The 17,186-nt window shown below is 35.4% G+C and overlaps 1 protein-coding gene across 1 annotated transcript in view; it reads right to left on the bottom strand.

The window, feature by feature from the left end:
* Positions 1-17,186, bottom strand: part of LOC132565372 (uncharacterized) — a 48,348-nt gene that overhangs the window by 13,841 nt on the left and 17,321 nt on the right. Inside the window, exons 8-23 of the mRNA XM_060230010.1 lie at positions 17,116-17,168; positions 16,305-16,371; positions 15,947-16,032; positions 13,507-13,593; positions 13,258-13,345; positions 12,392-12,625; positions 11,743-11,853; positions 11,075-11,261; positions 10,036-10,207; positions 9,278-9,393; positions 8,742-8,861; positions 7,986-8,042; positions 7,485-7,624; positions 5,726-5,746; positions 2,268-2,409; positions 493-1,416 (exon numbers count right to left, since the gene is read on the bottom strand). Of these exons, the coding sequence (XP_060085993.1) occupies positions 493-1,416; positions 2,268-2,409; positions 5,726-5,746; positions 7,485-7,624; positions 7,986-8,042; positions 8,742-8,861; positions 9,278-9,393; positions 10,036-10,207; positions 11,075-11,261; positions 11,743-11,853; positions 12,392-12,625; positions 13,258-13,345; positions 13,507-13,593; positions 15,947-16,032; positions 16,305-16,371; positions 17,116-17,168 (2,605 nt within the window). The remainder of the gene's footprint in view (positions 1-492; positions 1,417-2,267; positions 2,410-5,725; positions 5,747-7,484; positions 7,625-7,985; positions 8,043-8,741; positions 8,862-9,277; positions 9,394-10,035; positions 10,208-11,074; positions 11,262-11,742; positions 11,854-12,391; positions 12,626-13,257; positions 13,346-13,506; positions 13,594-15,946; positions 16,033-16,304; positions 16,372-17,115; positions 17,169-17,186) is intronic.

The following is a 17,186-nucleotide window of genomic DNA, read 5'->3' as shown; positions in this document are numbered from 1 at the left end:
ATTATAAGCCCCACATTTTTTTCCTTTTGAGTCAGGCGTGCAGCTTATAAAAAATAAATTGGAAGGATGAAAAGAAAAACACCAGAAAGCGTACCAGTGTACAACAGTACTGAGTACGTAACGTCAAACGCTATATCTGTGGGTAAACAATCTGTGAAGGCACCCAAGCCAACAAGTTCAATATTTACTATTTTATGGTTTTTTAAATACCTCAATAAAATGAAGGATTTTCTGTGTATAATTCATTTGCAAACTTTATTTAATGTTTAAATGACAATCTTGATAAATTGTCCTCCGTTGTCCGTTATATCAACAAACTTTGGTCAACATAACGAATACCATTTTGTAAGAAAGGTGCGGCTTATATGCGGATCAAATCGAAAAAATCAGTTAAAACCGAAAAAATCAGTAAAAATTGGCTCTGCAGCTTATATACCAATTCAGCTGATAACACAGAAAATATAATATATATATCATGATAGAGCTACATACGTTTCTCAGGATGAGGAGAGTCCTGATGAGAAGTGCGTGGATGTCCTAGGTTCCTCTCAATAGCCGAGTTGATAAGGTCACGGACACATGCAGGTTTGTGGCCACGTCTGTCCCCACTTGGTGACAGACTTCGATGGGCAGGGGCTGAGGGTGGCATCAGGCCTGGCTCCGACAATGTACTGGACGGGCGACCCTGATCCTGCGGCATCAGCAAATTCTGGAGAAACTGTTTGTTTCTATTTGTAAAATCTGGCATCATTTGTTGGGCCCCAGATGAGGGTTGAGGAGGCCCCGATGGAGGGGATTCTTTGATAATAGGAACATCTTGAGGACGCCTATCGTTGTCCCCAGCTCCTGCCATGGATGATGAAAGCTGAGTGACTGGGCGACCTTGGGTTATGGAACCACCCTTAGCTGAATAGTGATACGGCGCAACTCCACCTTGTGAGAACGGGATACCAGCAGGACCCTGTGCATGGCCCATTGATGCAAGCATTTGCGTTCCAGATATGCCAGCTTGTGAATGTGGCGCCACCTGGTGTTGAGGCTGCTGTGAAGCTGCATGTGATGTCATCACCGCTGGATGCAAGCCAGTGGAATGTGGCAGGTGGGATGAAGCTGTGGGATGTTGGTGTGTCAAGTTTAATCTTGTTGCTGGAATACCAGATGTTCGCGGACTAAATGTGTCCCTGGCCTCACTGGACACCCCGTGACTGGTCCCACTTCCAGAGGTGGGTGGTGCCTCATCAGCACTCATTGTGGCACTGCTGTCATTATCAATGCTGCGTAGACTGCCTTGGGAGGTGCTGAGAGGTTTGATTGAGGTCAGGTTATTCTGGGACAGACTCAAGGGCTGTGACGGTTGGGCCTCGTTGGTCGTCTCCATGTTCACATCAGGTTTCACTATCCTGTCCTTCATGGTACCTGCTGACAAAAAAAAAATCAAGAAATTTTCAAATCTAGGAATATCTCTCATTTTGCTTCACCACTCAAACTACACATTGGAGTGACACGAATGCCATGCTGGACAACAAGAAGTTTGAAAATGTTTAGTTTTATTGGCCTCATTCAAAGATGTTCTCTCATGACTTATCAAATAAAACTGAAGTCCTGCCTGCAGAATCTATGGTTAAGAATATTACATGAAACTTAAGTTCTGCCTACAGAATTTTTTTTTTTTTTAAATCCCACTGGAATAAGGCAAGGTTATCAAATTTTTGCTAATTTGTTTTTGTGAATATTTCAATAAAATTTGTGAAATTATCTGGCCAATCTCATGGAAATACAGATTGATCATAACCAAATCAGAACTAAACCTACATATTATCATTATACATACTGAAAATTCTATATCTATGTCCATTACAGAGTAAATAAACAGAAACAAAATTACGATAGAATGACAGCTAAGAGTTCTCTAATAGTCCATATACTGAGTAGCTGCTACTGTTACAGCAGACTGACAACTGCTAATATACAGGCCATTACACATTGGAAATTACGTCTGATATCTAGCTAAAACTTATCATGAGAGACTTGAATCTTTAAGTTCAGTATCTAAATTTGTTATCATTAGATCTGAAAATAGGCCATGATCAGCAAGATGCCTGGACAAGGTGAACTTGTACCACCACAACACAGGTCCAGTTTCATTACATCTACCTAACATATATCCAGATGTTTCTCAAATTTAGCACTGCTACAAGTGCTAACTGATTAAGGGAAAGTTGGTAACTAGGATATTCCATTGAAAAGAGTTGCGAAGTTGACCTTACCTTCCTCCGCACCAGGAGTTGGACTGGGTGCGCTTGCAGTATCAGAGTCAATATCGGACGATATGTCCTCTTCTCCCCCAGACTCTGCAGTCACCGTCGATGCCATGCTCTCACAGATGGAAACAGTGCGTTTGTCACCTTCCTAATGATAGAGAGGCACATACAAAGATCTACTTTAGAACGAATAACATCAAGTTTAAAGAAATAAATTTGAAATCATCAGAAATTTTAACCATCTTTGGTCAATGAAATGGCTAGAATCTTAGTGTGGGTGATCAATATGACAACTGGTGATGGAGCTTGTTGCTACTCTGGTAACCCATGACAACTGTTACTACAGCAAACAGTGTGTCCATGACAACTGTTACTACAGCAAACAGTGTGTCCATGACAACTGTTACTACAGCAAATAGGGTCTTTTTGACAACTGTACAACTGTTATTATAGGAAACATTTTCACCAAAGTAACTACAACTACAACAAACACTGTCTCCATGACAACTATCATTATGGCAGTGCCTCCATTACAACTATAACTAATGCAAACTGTGTTGCTTTTACAACTGTTAATGGCAGTCTGTGTCTCCTAGACAACTGTTACTATGGCAAACAGTGTCTTAATGACAACTGTTACTACAGCAAACTACATCTCCATGACATCTTATATTACGGCAAACAGTATTTCCAGACAATTATGGGAACAGTACCACGTCTTAATATGTGTTTCATGGTAATTTTTACCATGGAAAATTTTCTCCATGGCAACTTTTTTTAAAAGAAACAGTATATCGATGACAACTGTTACTATGGGAAACAACATCTCCATGGTTACTACTAACAAAATCACTATAATATTGCTTACTTCCACATCAAAACAAATATCATGGTAACCGTTACCTTTGGAAAATAAGACACTATCCATCTGGTAACTCAGAATGCCTTTAGAGAGATTACCATCAACATGGTTGAGTTTACAAACAGGTTACCAGGGAAAGGTTGTCTAGTTTTGTTTCCATTTGTAACTTAAGAGTTTCACATTAGAATGGAAATCTTTTCTACAGTGGTTACAAAGGCAAAGCTATTCAGTTCCAAGATTATAGAAACCATTCCCACAGAAAACCTCAGATTATAGAAAACCACTCCCACAGAAAACCTGATTATAGAAACCATTCCCACGGAAAACCTCAGATTACAGAAACCATTCCCACAGAAAGCCTCAGATTATAGAACCATTCCCACAGAAAACCTCAGATTATAGAAACCATTCCCACGGAAAACCTCAGATTACAGAAACCATTCCCACAGAAAGCCTCAGATTATAGAACCATTCCCACAGAAAACCTCAGATTATAGAAACCATTCCCACAGAAAACCTCAGATTATAGAAACCATTCCCACGGAAACCTCAGATTATAGAAACCATTCCCATGGAAACCTCAGATTATAGAAACCATTCCCACGGAAACCTCAGATTATAGAAACCATTCCCACAGAAAACCTCAGATTATAGAAAACCATTACCACAGAAAACCTGATTATAGAAACCATTCCCACGGAAAACCTCAGATTATAGAAACCATTCCCACGGAAACCTCAGATTATAGAAACCATTCCCACGGAAAGCCTCAGATTATAGAAACCATTCCCACGGAAAACCTCAGATTATAGAAACCATTCCCACAGAAAACCTCAGATTATAGAAACCATTCGCACAGAAAACCTCAGATTATAGAAATCATTCCCACGGAAACCTCAGATTATAGAAACCATTCCCACAGAAAACCAATCTACTTGCCATCACTATATTCTAAATGTTTCTGCTGGTAAACATCACTTGTTTGGTTGTCATAGTAATTTCACCAACAGATATGCCATTTACCAACTAATTGCAAAGCCTCGTGCATGCAGCAGTGACACAGTTTCACGAGAGACCTACACAAATATTAATCCGTGGATGACAATCAGAACACTATTGTTCTATACTTACATTCTCATCATTGGATTTCATATGAGCCCATCTGAGTAAGTCAATATTTGCCTGGGATTTTCTCAATACTTTTCTTAAAAGATTTTGTCTGAGATTTTGAATTAAAATGTTCTTTGTGAAAATGTTAGTCCTAAATTGTGACCTTAATTGAGCTGAGCATGTGAAAGAAAATTAAATGTTAAAGATCTTAATATAATGTTAATTGAAGCAGAGCATACGATTGCATGCACATTTTGAAGTTGCAGATATTAAATGGTGCAGAGATATACTGACTAATGTAATTATCGTTCATTTCAACAGTTGCCTCCGTATTTTGTAATAAATTTGTCAGAAAATCTCCATTGTTAATGAAATGAAATCCAACTGTACTGTTACTTCATACCTCAAATCATTTTCAAGCTTACCATTTGCAAGAATCAAAATTACAACCAAAACGACACAATTTTTTTTTTTCTTTTCTTTTTTTGGAAGTTTAGAAATAAGAGAACCAACACTCAAATTGTTATAAATAGCAGTATCTTCATGAATGGATACGTTACTGTATTCAACAGAAGCCCTCATCCTATGTAGTGAACATAAAGTAAGCCTCTCGACATCCAAGATCAATCATCTTCTCCATTGTGATCGAGATTTATTAACATGTTTCAACCACTATTCAGCCATCATCAGGACAATTTTTACAAGAGTAGAAACATATGACATCAAGATCACAATTAAAAAGATTTCCTGTTCTTGGATTTGGAGAAACCTTTATCTCCACATGTTAATGTTTTCTTCTTTTGCAATATACCATCATTTACAGGATTTTATTATCATGTATGAATTTTCAGTGTCTTAAATAACTTACATGCTGTGAAAGCATGAATTTTTGAGGAGGATTTATTTTCATAGATCCTATCAGTACTATTAATCAACAAATTCATATGTACACAAACTGTTAAAATAAATATAAGTAGATTTACTGAGCTATATTAATCTACAGAATCAAGTGTCCATGAAGTAGTACTTTTTTATTGAGAAAAACCTAAAAAATTTAGCCCCATGAAAAAGTATGATTTGACAGTAATGAAAATTTAACTGTTAAATTTTAAAGTTAATTATTGCTTTCCAAAAAGATAATTCTATCAAAGCAGTAAAGAAATCTTTACAAGTAATTCTAACATATCTGTATGTAATTTAAATATTCTAAAGGTAAATTTTGGAGCAGTTACAATGGAAAGTACAGCAGCTAGCTCATGAGATACTTTTTATAATCCTAAGATTCATTCTAAACTTTATTATTAAATTTTGCTGATTTTGGTTATGTTTTCATTGTTGTAGCTTTGAGAGTAATAGTAGAATGTTCTACACTAAGTACAAAACATGTTATTAGTCACATTAATACACTAAATGTTTAACTACAGTCATAACTAAATATACTAATCTAAGATCACAATGATACAACACTATATCAACATAGTAGAGGCCTTACCTTCAGCTTAGCATCTTCTTGCTATAGAGGGGCAAAACAGGGAGAGAAAATGAAGATGATCAATGTAATTATGATGATAAATGAAAACAAAGGGAGATCTGAAATATCAGGATTTACCAACAAACACAAAATACAATTTGTTTGGCCTCAAAACTGCTACCCCCAGTGGCAGATCTAGTGCAGATTTTCGTGCAATTTTTTAAGAGGAAAATTGATACTTGTACTTCACTTTGGTATGTTGACGAACTTACACTATATTTTAAAAAATTCATATTTAGATTTACGGAATTTACTATATACGATAATTAGACATTTAGATGAAAAGTCAAATCCTTCTTTCTACTAATCTGTCATAGTAAGAGTGGGTAAAGGACAAACATTTTTCAAGGACAAACAAACTGTATTTTAAGAATGATTATATGAGAAATGTTAAATGCAAAAATGATATTGGTTCCAAGTAAAAACATGATTATGAAATGCCCCAAAAACATTTTAATAGAAGTGAATTAGAAAATTCAAATCCACAAATATTCCTTCTATAATGCAAAACAAAGATAAGTAACCACACACAACACAAATCACTTTCACTTCCATTTTCTTATCAAAGTAAATCTACATACATAGATTCATAACAAAAGAACAAACCATTTCCTTGAACTTGGAAATATTTATGAAATATTTTTAAGATGGATCTAACTATCAATTCTTTTTTGTCTTGTAAATTTTGAAACCACCCTTCCCTCAACACACACACAATAGAATTCCTCTAACAACAATGTACCAATGTTAGACCAACAAAGAACCTCCATGCAAATAAAAAATGGAGGGCGGGGAAGACAAGTCAGGGCACTGGGCTTATTACAGGGATATGGTGTAGTATAGAAGGCATTTCCACTGAAACTAAAATAAATGTCAGTGGACTAAAACCTCTTTAATTCATGTGATTCTGATTGGACAGGTAGTCAGAATACACAGGTCTTATCCGATGGTTTGTGAAAAAGGTGACATTAGGACATGGTTATACAGTCAAATCTGTTTAATAATGGTCTCTATAGACAGGTGGCCTTTATATAGAGGTTAAATTAATGTGAACTGTATTATAACAGGAAACAAAAGAAGTGACCTGAACAGAGAGATGACCTATTCAAAATGGTTTAATTTAACAGAGAGGTGACCTTTACAAAGAGGTTTCATTTATTGAGAGGTGGCCTTACCAGAGAGGTGACCTTTACATAGAGGTTTCATTTATTGAGAGGTGACCTTACCAGAGAGGTGACCTTTACATAGAGGTTTCATTTATTGAGAGGTGGCCTTAACAGAAAGGTAACCTTCACAGTGAGGTTTCATTTTCTTGAGGGGTGGCCTTTACAGAGAGGTGGAAGTAATAACAAATATCTGTAAGACAGGGACATCCTCGCTCTCATGCTGCTATGTAACATTATTTGAAGACCATTTAACCTTGACCAATAACCTTTTAAAGAGATAACATGTAATATGATGATACTATGGGGTAAACTGTAACCAAATCCACAAAAAGGTTTTCAAGGTATGACAACAAATATCCTGTAATAAGCCCGCCCCTTTATTTTAAGCTATGTGTTGACCCTCAAAGCTAATTGCAGACTAAACACTACCCGATCACGAACATATCCCTGAATTAAATTATCCCCTCCACTAACGACACACAAATATCCCACAAAACTTATTATGATATCCAAGACTTGAAACCTTAAAATGATGATACCCAGGTCTGACTCACCCTCTCTTTGTGTTCCTGTATGATAGATTCTAGGTTAAACTTCTTCTTGTAGTTGAAGTAGAAGTTTTTACACTGAGCTTCAGTTTTTGTGGCCACCATGGAGGCAATGGCTGCCCAGTCTCGGCCATGTTGTCTCAGACCTGAATACAACAATTATTTGAAAGTTTTAAATTCAAAAACTTTGATAAATTAGAAAAAAATATTAATGATATAAATGAGCTAAAAACTTCTATATCTCTATTTCACAGATAAAGTCTGAAATTTTTGATAAATATGTAATGTAACTTATTGTAAATGAAATGAGTGTATGTTCAAGTTTCTTATCACCTGTTGTACTTTCTCCTTGAAAAATGAGTCAATTGTAAAAATTATCAACAGCAACCCAAAAAAAACCCCAAAAATTGTTTAAAAAATATAAATCTGAAATTGATTTGCAGTATTTTAGGAAATTCTATTTTTCAGATTTCTCACTTAAAAATCTTCAAAAAATATGTGACATGCCTTGTTTGGCTACTTCCATTTCTTCCTCTGTCCATCTGGATGTTTCCACTACTTCTGCTGTAAATAAAAGAAAAGTCAACAATAACAACAGTTACAACACTGATTTTTTTTCTTTTATTTTCTATTTTCTTTTTCTTTCTCTTTTTTTTATCTATTTTTTCCCTACCAAAAACCACAACCAGAGAGAAAAAAAACAAAAAAATAATATCTTCCAACTTGAATATAAAGATAACTTTACTATCCCAACTTAAACAGACACAGGCTGTTGTAAAAACACTGCATAATCACTTTTCCTTATTGTCATCTTTCATTTCTTAATTTTTGGAGCAAATAAACACTGATCAAACTCATATCTCTAGTCAGACTCATAAAGATAACAAAACTATAAGCTGATCCGTTACTGAGACACTAACTTTTTGCTTTGTAGAATTTTGCTCACTAAAACTATAGTGCATATGCCGTTTTGTTTACCAATTTAACCAGCTTGTTTATGAAATATAAACTGATCTATTAACTTATTAACTAACAGCCTGCTTTAATATTTGCATATTCATTTTGGTTTTTACCTGAAAAGTTACATTTTTGACAAACTGGATGTATAAACAAAGGTGAACCAGGACGACAAAGCTGGTACAAGCGTCATTTAATGAAAAGAAATAAGTCAAATCATAAACTGATCACTTATTGAAATCTGACGACACATTATAGGCAATAAATCAATAGCTATATCAAAAATCAATATCTACTGGTAGTTACCATCATTTGACTCTGGTACAAGTGGAACGATTGGTTCGTTAGTCTGTGGATTAGTGCCAAGTCTTCTCGCAATCCTGTTGAAACAAGCTGAACAACACTTGGTAATCTCTTCGGTCAACTCTGTAAATTTGAGAAGATTTGTATCATTAGATTGTGAAACTTTATTTTCGCTGTAAACAATTCAAATTATAATAGCATACATCTTGTTATTTTGCTGTTCCTAGAATTTAACAAACTGGAGTTCTAGGAGAGAAATAACCCGATAATGATATGTTAGTATTATCTCTGAATGTTACCTCGTCATATGAATATTTTATGAAAAAATGTTATGATCCTGTAAACCTCAGTGCTCCTGCTGTCAAACTCTCATAAACCTCTAGCACTCTCTATTAAACTTATTAGCAAAAAATTAATTGTGTATCATAGGACTAAAATGTAATATTCACTGCTTAAAAATATATCTTAGCATCCCAAAGAATTATAAAAAAATCTTAATGTGTTACTTATTCTATTGTATCACAGAGGCCGAGACTTACGAAGATCTTTAATGATGGGTTCCCTCACATCTGCAGACAGATCGGCCCATTTTGGAGGCAACGGTCGAAGCCGCTTAACTTTTCTCTTGGGCGTCTTACAAGTTGGAACAGGACACCTTCAAGTTGTAAAGCAGTTATAAAGTGAATCTTAAATTTGATTGGTTTAATTCATTTAAGCTAGTTTCAAGCAACAAAACTACGATTACAGCCAGATATACAATCGTTCTTCTTCTAATGTACTCACGCACCATATTGAATTTGAAAATTGTTCCCAATATGAAAAGTTCTAAGTTCATAATCACCATTATCTACCTCTTGTTTCCAATTTTTAATATTTTTGTTTTCACATTCTTCTGATAATTCAACGACAAATGCTGATAAATTTTGATGTATTGATGTAAACTATGTTTTTGGGATATTTTGTTTTTTTCGTCCCATGAACAGCTTAGGTCATTTTACAGGAGGATTCCTAGTAGTAGCTGGTGGCTACCTCACTGAACAACATACAGGAGGCCTTGTATATACCATACAGAGCAATTAGGATAAGGTGTGTTGCTCATAGACACAGCCATATCAGCATAGACCAGTCTGTTTCTCAGCTTCCTGAGAAACACAACCCACCACAGATAAGGAGTGTTAAACCACATACTAAGGGTCTTTACCTCAGGTTACACATGGAGTATATAAAGATGTTCCTAACTTTTGATAAATTGATGAAGCAGCAGAACATGGAGATGAAAATCTTATAAAATACGTACTGTGTATAACGACGGCGTACAGATTTACATCGACAACTACTACACACTCTCATGTCTAGTTTGAGATCAGTCTCTGTCATGCCATACAGCTCACAGTTAGCACGAGTCAAGGGTCGGCTCAGACCATAGTGTTCCAACTGTTGTGAGCATATCGCACACTGATGTATTCCACCTGAAAAATAATCAATAATATGTTTACATTCCGCAGAATTATGAAAATAAATGATAATTTATCAATGTTTTTATCAAAACTTAATCTAAGAGGTTCACAGGAGTTTTTGAATTTTTTCCAATTAAATCATGAAATTTGACAAAAAGTTTATCAATTCTGAGACGTCTTGATATTCGGCTTTTGTATTTTTTTTTTTTTTTTTTGTCACTTCAACCCCAGACAGATTTATCTGTACAGTATTATCATTATGAACCAGTTACAGAATTATTACATCACAGATCTTCACAACAAGGCAAGTTATCAGAGGTAATAGTGCTAAAATAGTAAACAAACATACCCACGTGTGAGTGAGTGAAAGTCACGCATACATCAAATCTTTGACTAAGCAACCATATTATAGTTAGATTAAAAGACCATAAAACAACTATAACACCCGCTCATCAGCTTTAGGCGGTAAATGTGTACAGTAACTTTCCATAAGATATCTTAAATGGTTTAAATGTTGTTTGTAATACAAGAATATATGGAAAAAATTCACACCATTTTGACCTTTGATCTTGAGTCAAGGTCACAGTGTGACTTAACAGCAGTGCACTGTACATCAGCTTTAGGTGATATAAGGCGTACAGCAACTTTTATTAAGTTATCTGTAATGGTTAAAATTCATTTTCCAGACAACTTTTTACTGAAATATTCATACTTATTTGACCCTAAAATTCATACTTATTTGACTTTTGACCCTAATTATCATCAATTAATAGAACGACCAGAATAAAAAACCTTAATAGAAATTATTTGAAGGGGAGAAAAAAAAAATTAATAGATTGTTAGCGATTTTCTCTTTTTCTCTTCACCAACGGTATTTACCTTCACCAGCACCAGAAGTAGAGACCTCATTGTCATCGGATGAGTCATCATCTTCAACCTTCTCTTCCTCTTTTTTGATAACAGCAGGTTCTGGGGGAGGTGGTATGGCTGTACCAGTGATAGACAGTACAGAAGACGCTGGCTCCTCCAATTCCTCTTTAGGTTCCTCCTTAATCGCAGCAGCCGGCTAAACAAAGACACAAAACAGTAGCGAGGCCATACAGAACCAAATAACTGCCATCAAACACCCACTTTTCAGGCTTTTTCATGCAGAAAGTATCAGTTTTAATGATAACCCACTCTAAAATCTGTCTCTGTGTATATTGTAGTTGTTTCTGTTCATTGACCTATTCAACAGAATAAGTAGTTATCAGTTGCATTGAAAGTATGGGATTATGTTGGATTAGAGAAGCTGTTGAATAACTCAGGAGTCAGTTTACATAGGTTCAGATGTGCAGATGATTTTAAATTGCTCAATAACAGTTTAAACATATACCTTAGGATATGAAACAATAAAAACAGAAGAAATGCTAAATTCCAAAGAATATTTGATGAAAAAATTTAATTTTCATGCCAGACAAAAACAGAAAAAAACTTTGTAATACTCTTCGAAATATAAGCTATTACAAAAGAAATAATGTATTGTTTTTGTGTGAAATGCTTCTCACCTGCTGTTTCTGAAGCCGTTTTGTTTTCTTCACAGTTTGTTTACGAAGCAGTTGTTTGTAATTTTCACTACGTTTGGTCTGATAGTAATACTGCACACAGTCAGCCACAGTCTGAAACAATGATTTTTAGAGTATAACCCAAGTGTATCTAATTCTGCCATTCAAGTTTCTGTATTCTGATAAATATTTTTTAAATGGGAAGATTTATTTACGTGTGAAATCTTACTTTTGGCGGACAAATATCAGAGGGGACTATCCAATATAACAGAGGTAATGATATTGAAACGTGTTCACAATGATGATCACATACAAAATATGACTGAAAATTTTCACTCAGGGAAGGAATTTGTTTGTGGTCAAAAGTAATTATATCACCTTTTCCAGCTCAACCTATTTTTGCCCACAATTTCATTTATTTAACTAGATGATACCTTTTTTTTTTCTTCACAAAATTTATTTTCTTTATCTTACTTTATTCAGCAAGATAATGCCTTTTTTTTTAGTTACATTCTTCCTAAATTTTACTTCATTTAATAACAGACTAACAATTTTTCTCCACATAACTCACACAATTTCCAAAAATCATTTGAACATCTCAAGACTATTGATGCATTTACAAAATATGCAATATAACAAGATTTTTGTCTACCTTGCGCTCTAAGTACTGTTGTATGACGGTGAAATTTTTAGGATGCTGTAGATATTTCTCCTTAAAGATCTGTTTCTCCTGGGGCGTCCACACATTGATGTTAGAACGCTCCTTACACTCCTCCATAGCGTCCAAGATCAGTCCATTGTTATTAAGGTAACGCAGACTCCTTTGACGTGCATCCAGCATCATGGGTGGGATGACTGCGTAGCTACGCATCTTCTTGTCATCCTCCTAGTAAACAAAGAAAGAAAACAAAAGTTTATAGTATAGTCATAAGTCAGTCGTTCATTGGTTTGTTTGTTTTCATTTGCTTGTTTGTTTGTTTGTTTGACATCCTCAGAACAGCATATGTCATAAGAAGACTGTATCCATGGATACTTTGATCCTGTGTAAGTGCCATGGCACTTTAATGTCATAATTTGGAAATGATAAAATGACACCCTGCCAGGTCTCACAACTGGCCAGTCAGTACCTACCACTAACTCATTTTCAGCTGAACAGTACAGAGTAGGTAGTCTCAGTCAGAAGACAGAACCGATATCCTTCTTAGCCTGGACTGACAATAAGGTCTATAGAGACCTAATGTCTTCTATAGAGAAGCCTTTAATCAACATTTTTAAAATTGAGTTAAGGCTGTATCACAGCTTATACAAATATATCTATGACACCGACTACAGTTATATCTCTTGTATTCTGTAAGCACAATATCAAAACTAACTTCAAAATCAACGAACATCTGAAAATGCAGCCATTTTTGTGTACTTTTTGTAAAATTAATTCAGCACTGGTCACATCAGATTAATGCATCTTTTTTTTTCAAATCTCATGGCAGACCTCAGCTGGGATCTCACAACACAACATACCTCTTGTTCATGCAGTCCATCAACAATTTGTTCAAACTCTGCCTCACTGCGGGCGTACGGGCCAATATTTCCACTTCTTGTACCAGCCCTGCATCAAACCATCAGAACCATTTATAGTGAAAACCTCTATGAGAATGATAGACCCCAGTATATTCAAAAAGATCAAAATTAAATTTGCTTTCTTTTAAATCTGAACCCAAGAATTTATCTCTGAATCCCAAAATGACTGGTTGACACAGAAAAACACACCTGGAAAATCTCTCCTTGTCTTCGCGGGACTTTTTAATTTCTGGGAAAATTTTCTCATAATATTCCCTCATCTTTGCGTCTTTGGCCCTGCAAATGAAAAAGATTTCAAAATAATCATTTTTTGTAAAGTAAAAATGTGAAATCAACTAAATAGTATGATTTTATGGATGATATTTCAATGTAATTCAGTCCATCTCTAGCACTGGATTACCTTACTAAGAAAAACTATTTTTCAAAACAGAATTTTTTTTCTCTATTTGTATCAGAGAATATCTTTCTATTCTTTAAGTGTACCCTGAGAGGTCAGCTATGTTGACCTTGAAAAATAGTTCTGCACATAAAATACACTATGCCGAAAACGCGATTGCCATGGAATGTTCCGTTACTGAGAAATTGCGACTTTTCTGAAAAACACACCTTTGGCTGAGAGGTGTTGACCTCGTTTTCGGGCACCCAAACCTGTGACGTCATAAGATCAACGCTTTTGTTCATGCAGCCATATTGTCTTTACTGTGCTACATGTGATTGTGAGCTATTTTGGGATTTTCCGTGGTAATTTCTTTGTTTATTTACGTGAAAGTACTTCACATCTTCGCAATATCTAAGGTAGTGAACGAGGGGTCGGTGAATTAGCGCTTAAATCCGCTAAAATGGCTTCCTATCGAGGAGGGAAGCAGTGTGTATGGTTGTCCTAACACTAACACGGATGGGGTGTCAATGCATGACGTCGATAAATAAAACTGATTGTTGATTAAATAAAAGTATATTTCTTAGGTTGATATTTTGTTATTAATTCTACTACTAAACATTTTAAATTGATAGGCTAGCCTATGACTTGGGCGGTCATAGGAATATTATTCCTTCGTAATCGTGAACGCCTAATACTCGGAGAAGGCCTAGTCGTGAATGGGTCACGGGAATTTTCACCCCGAGAATTTTCATACTACTATTATACAGTATAGAATAGAATTATTAGAATTCATAGAATAGGTTATGTGTGTATGTTGTTTGTATAAGGTGTATTTGGTTTTTAGATCTTCCAGCAGACGATGTTGTTTAGTTATTAATTTTGCGATCGTAAAAATAACAATAAGATCACCAATCTTGATTTGAAAACACAGTTCACAGTGTAGAGATGTCATCTAAACTCATAATCACACCTGTGCCAGGTTAGGTAATTAGTACCTCTGTGGATGGAAAAAACAATTGTGACACCTGTGAGGCGACACGCCTGTCGGCTAACAACAGACGCGTACCAGTGCTAGGATAAAAACCAGTCAAATAATTGTTTAAACTTCTAAAACATCAAATTTTTATTATTAACACAGCGGAGGGTGTTATAATTGGTTGTTGACACCCTATCTATATATATCCATAGTGCTACGAAAATTCCCTGGAAAGAAAAATTCCCCTCGGACGAAACTTCTTCGGTAAGAAAATTCCCGTCACCTCGTGAATGTATGCATAGTCTTGCACAAACGCGATTTCCTGACGTCAGAAATTGTTGATCGAGACTTGAAGATAGTAAAATTAGTCCAAAAACACACCCAGTTTTATTTTGTTTCTTTGAAACAACGATTCACTGTTCGACTACTTTCACGACTACTGGTGAGACCCAGTGAAGTACGTGCCAATCTATGTTGCCCAAGCGATCGTCACTTTTCGAAGGGTCATTTTCCTCCTCACTGGATACATCGTCTTGTAATTCCAGTTCAAATCGGTAGGGCTGGATTCCGTCTTCAGACATATCATTCACACCATGATCAGACTCCTCAAAACTCATGCTCAAATCGCTCTCAGTTGCCGTGTCGTTGTCACTGTCAGTCATGTTGACTGCCATTTCTGTTGAACTTATGACGTCACGAGTAGAAGAGCCTCGATTCCGCGGAAATGACGATTCGGCTGATAAGGTCTGGGCGGACAGGTGAAAATCGACAACTTTGAGCTTTAATAACTCGACACTGGGGCGACGGATTTTGACGGGGTTTTCATTATTATTATTTTTACGGTATTCTTAACATTATATCTAAATATAAAATTACTCTCAGGGTACACTTTAACCCAGAATTTTTTTAAAAAGCCCTGATAGGATCTTTTTAGTCTTTCTAATGACACATCAAAAGACATAAACAAACCAAAGGACAGACAGACTTCATCAGTATTCCATAGCATTGTCAAACTTGACTAAGTCATATAAAAACTGACTACATGTAAGACTAGTCAAGTAATTCGCTGAAAGGTCGTAAGTCTGTAATAGTTGACATAATAAAACCAATTGAATAAATAAATAAAGGTCAGTTACAGGCTGAGTATCAACACAAGTCTTGATAGTTTGTTCAAGCCAGTCTCTAAATCCTTTTGACTTTACATCTATGACAGGGCACCTGATAATCATTACAGCTACTGTTTTTAATTAGAGGGAAGGGACTACTGTACTTACTTGCGTTTAGCATTGTTTTCCACCCGTTCCATCTTTTTCAGCCATACCTGCATCAGCTGATCATATCTGTCTGTCAGGTAACGTTCCTTCAGGTAAAAACAGAGAAAAAATGTTCAACTACAGGCTGAAGTCCTTCAGGTAAAAGATGAGAAACATGAACCCATCAAGGTAATACAAATCCAAATATTGATTTAATACAGAAATTCTAAAACATTTTCAGGAAAACTTACTATTCAACATTTAACCTCTGATACTGAAATAGATTTAAAACTTACTGAAAATGTTTTTATAAACAGCTGATTTTACCATGTAAATGACCTCAAATTTAGTGTAAATATACATATCAGTGAAAGCATACCCTGATCCTGCGAGCTTGGTGTCGCTTCTTGAAGTGCAGTATAAGTCGACTCTTGAAAAGAGCATGTCTAGAAAAACAAACAATTGAATAAGTATTCCAGGTTTAGAAAAAAAAAAGGAAATCAACAGCAGACATTGTAAAACTGAAAAGTAAATACCTTAATGTCGTTTTCATAAATCAATTCAATCACAATCTACAATTCAATCAATGCTTGATGTGTTTGCCTTATATATGTATAACAAGTCATTTATCATTTTCTATCACTAATCCTGGTTAAACAACTATCCCTGTGTAACAGAGGTCATTTTTTATTTCAATGTTTCCACTAGGAATCGAACCCGGGTCCCCTGAGTTACTAGTCTGACGTCCAACCAATCAAGCTAAAGAGAAGTTCTCCCTAGCCAAGTGGTATATTACGGCTAGTATTTTACCAGGGTTACATCTGGTTAAAGTTAACATTTTAAGAGTAAGCCTGTGTATCGTCAATCAACTTGCAATATGAAATTAAGTACCATACAGGTGTTGTTACCGAGATTTACAACAGACCTGCAAATTAATTGAACACAAAATAAACTGAAGACAGCTTGACATTTTAAAGAAATAAACACTGCATTTTGCATATTTCAGTGAAAGGAATAAAATATGACTATCTTTACATTTTCATTCAAATGCAAAATTGATGAATTAATCATTTGAAAAAATTTGACAATTGATCACAAAGTTTGTAAAGCTTCCAAAAAATTATAATACACAACTTCAAGAGAATATTTTGAGATGTTCTCCGATAAGGATTTGTACAATGTCTACTTACTTTCTTTTGTTCTCATGATACACTAAAGTATCTGATGGCTGATTGTACAGGGGCTGTAACAAAAGCAATTT

This window comes from Ylistrum balloti, unplaced genomic scaffold, assembly GCF_031769215.1.
Source record: "Ylistrum balloti isolate Yb309-2 unplaced genomic scaffold, AGI_CSIRO_Ybal_v1 Utg369720, whole genome shotgun sequence".
Lineage (NCBI taxonomy): Eukaryota > Metazoa > Mollusca > Bivalvia > Pectinida > Pectinidae > Ylistrum > Ylistrum balloti.
Note: the sequence above shows the minus strand (reverse complement) of the source record. Positions and strands in the feature narration are given on the sequence as shown.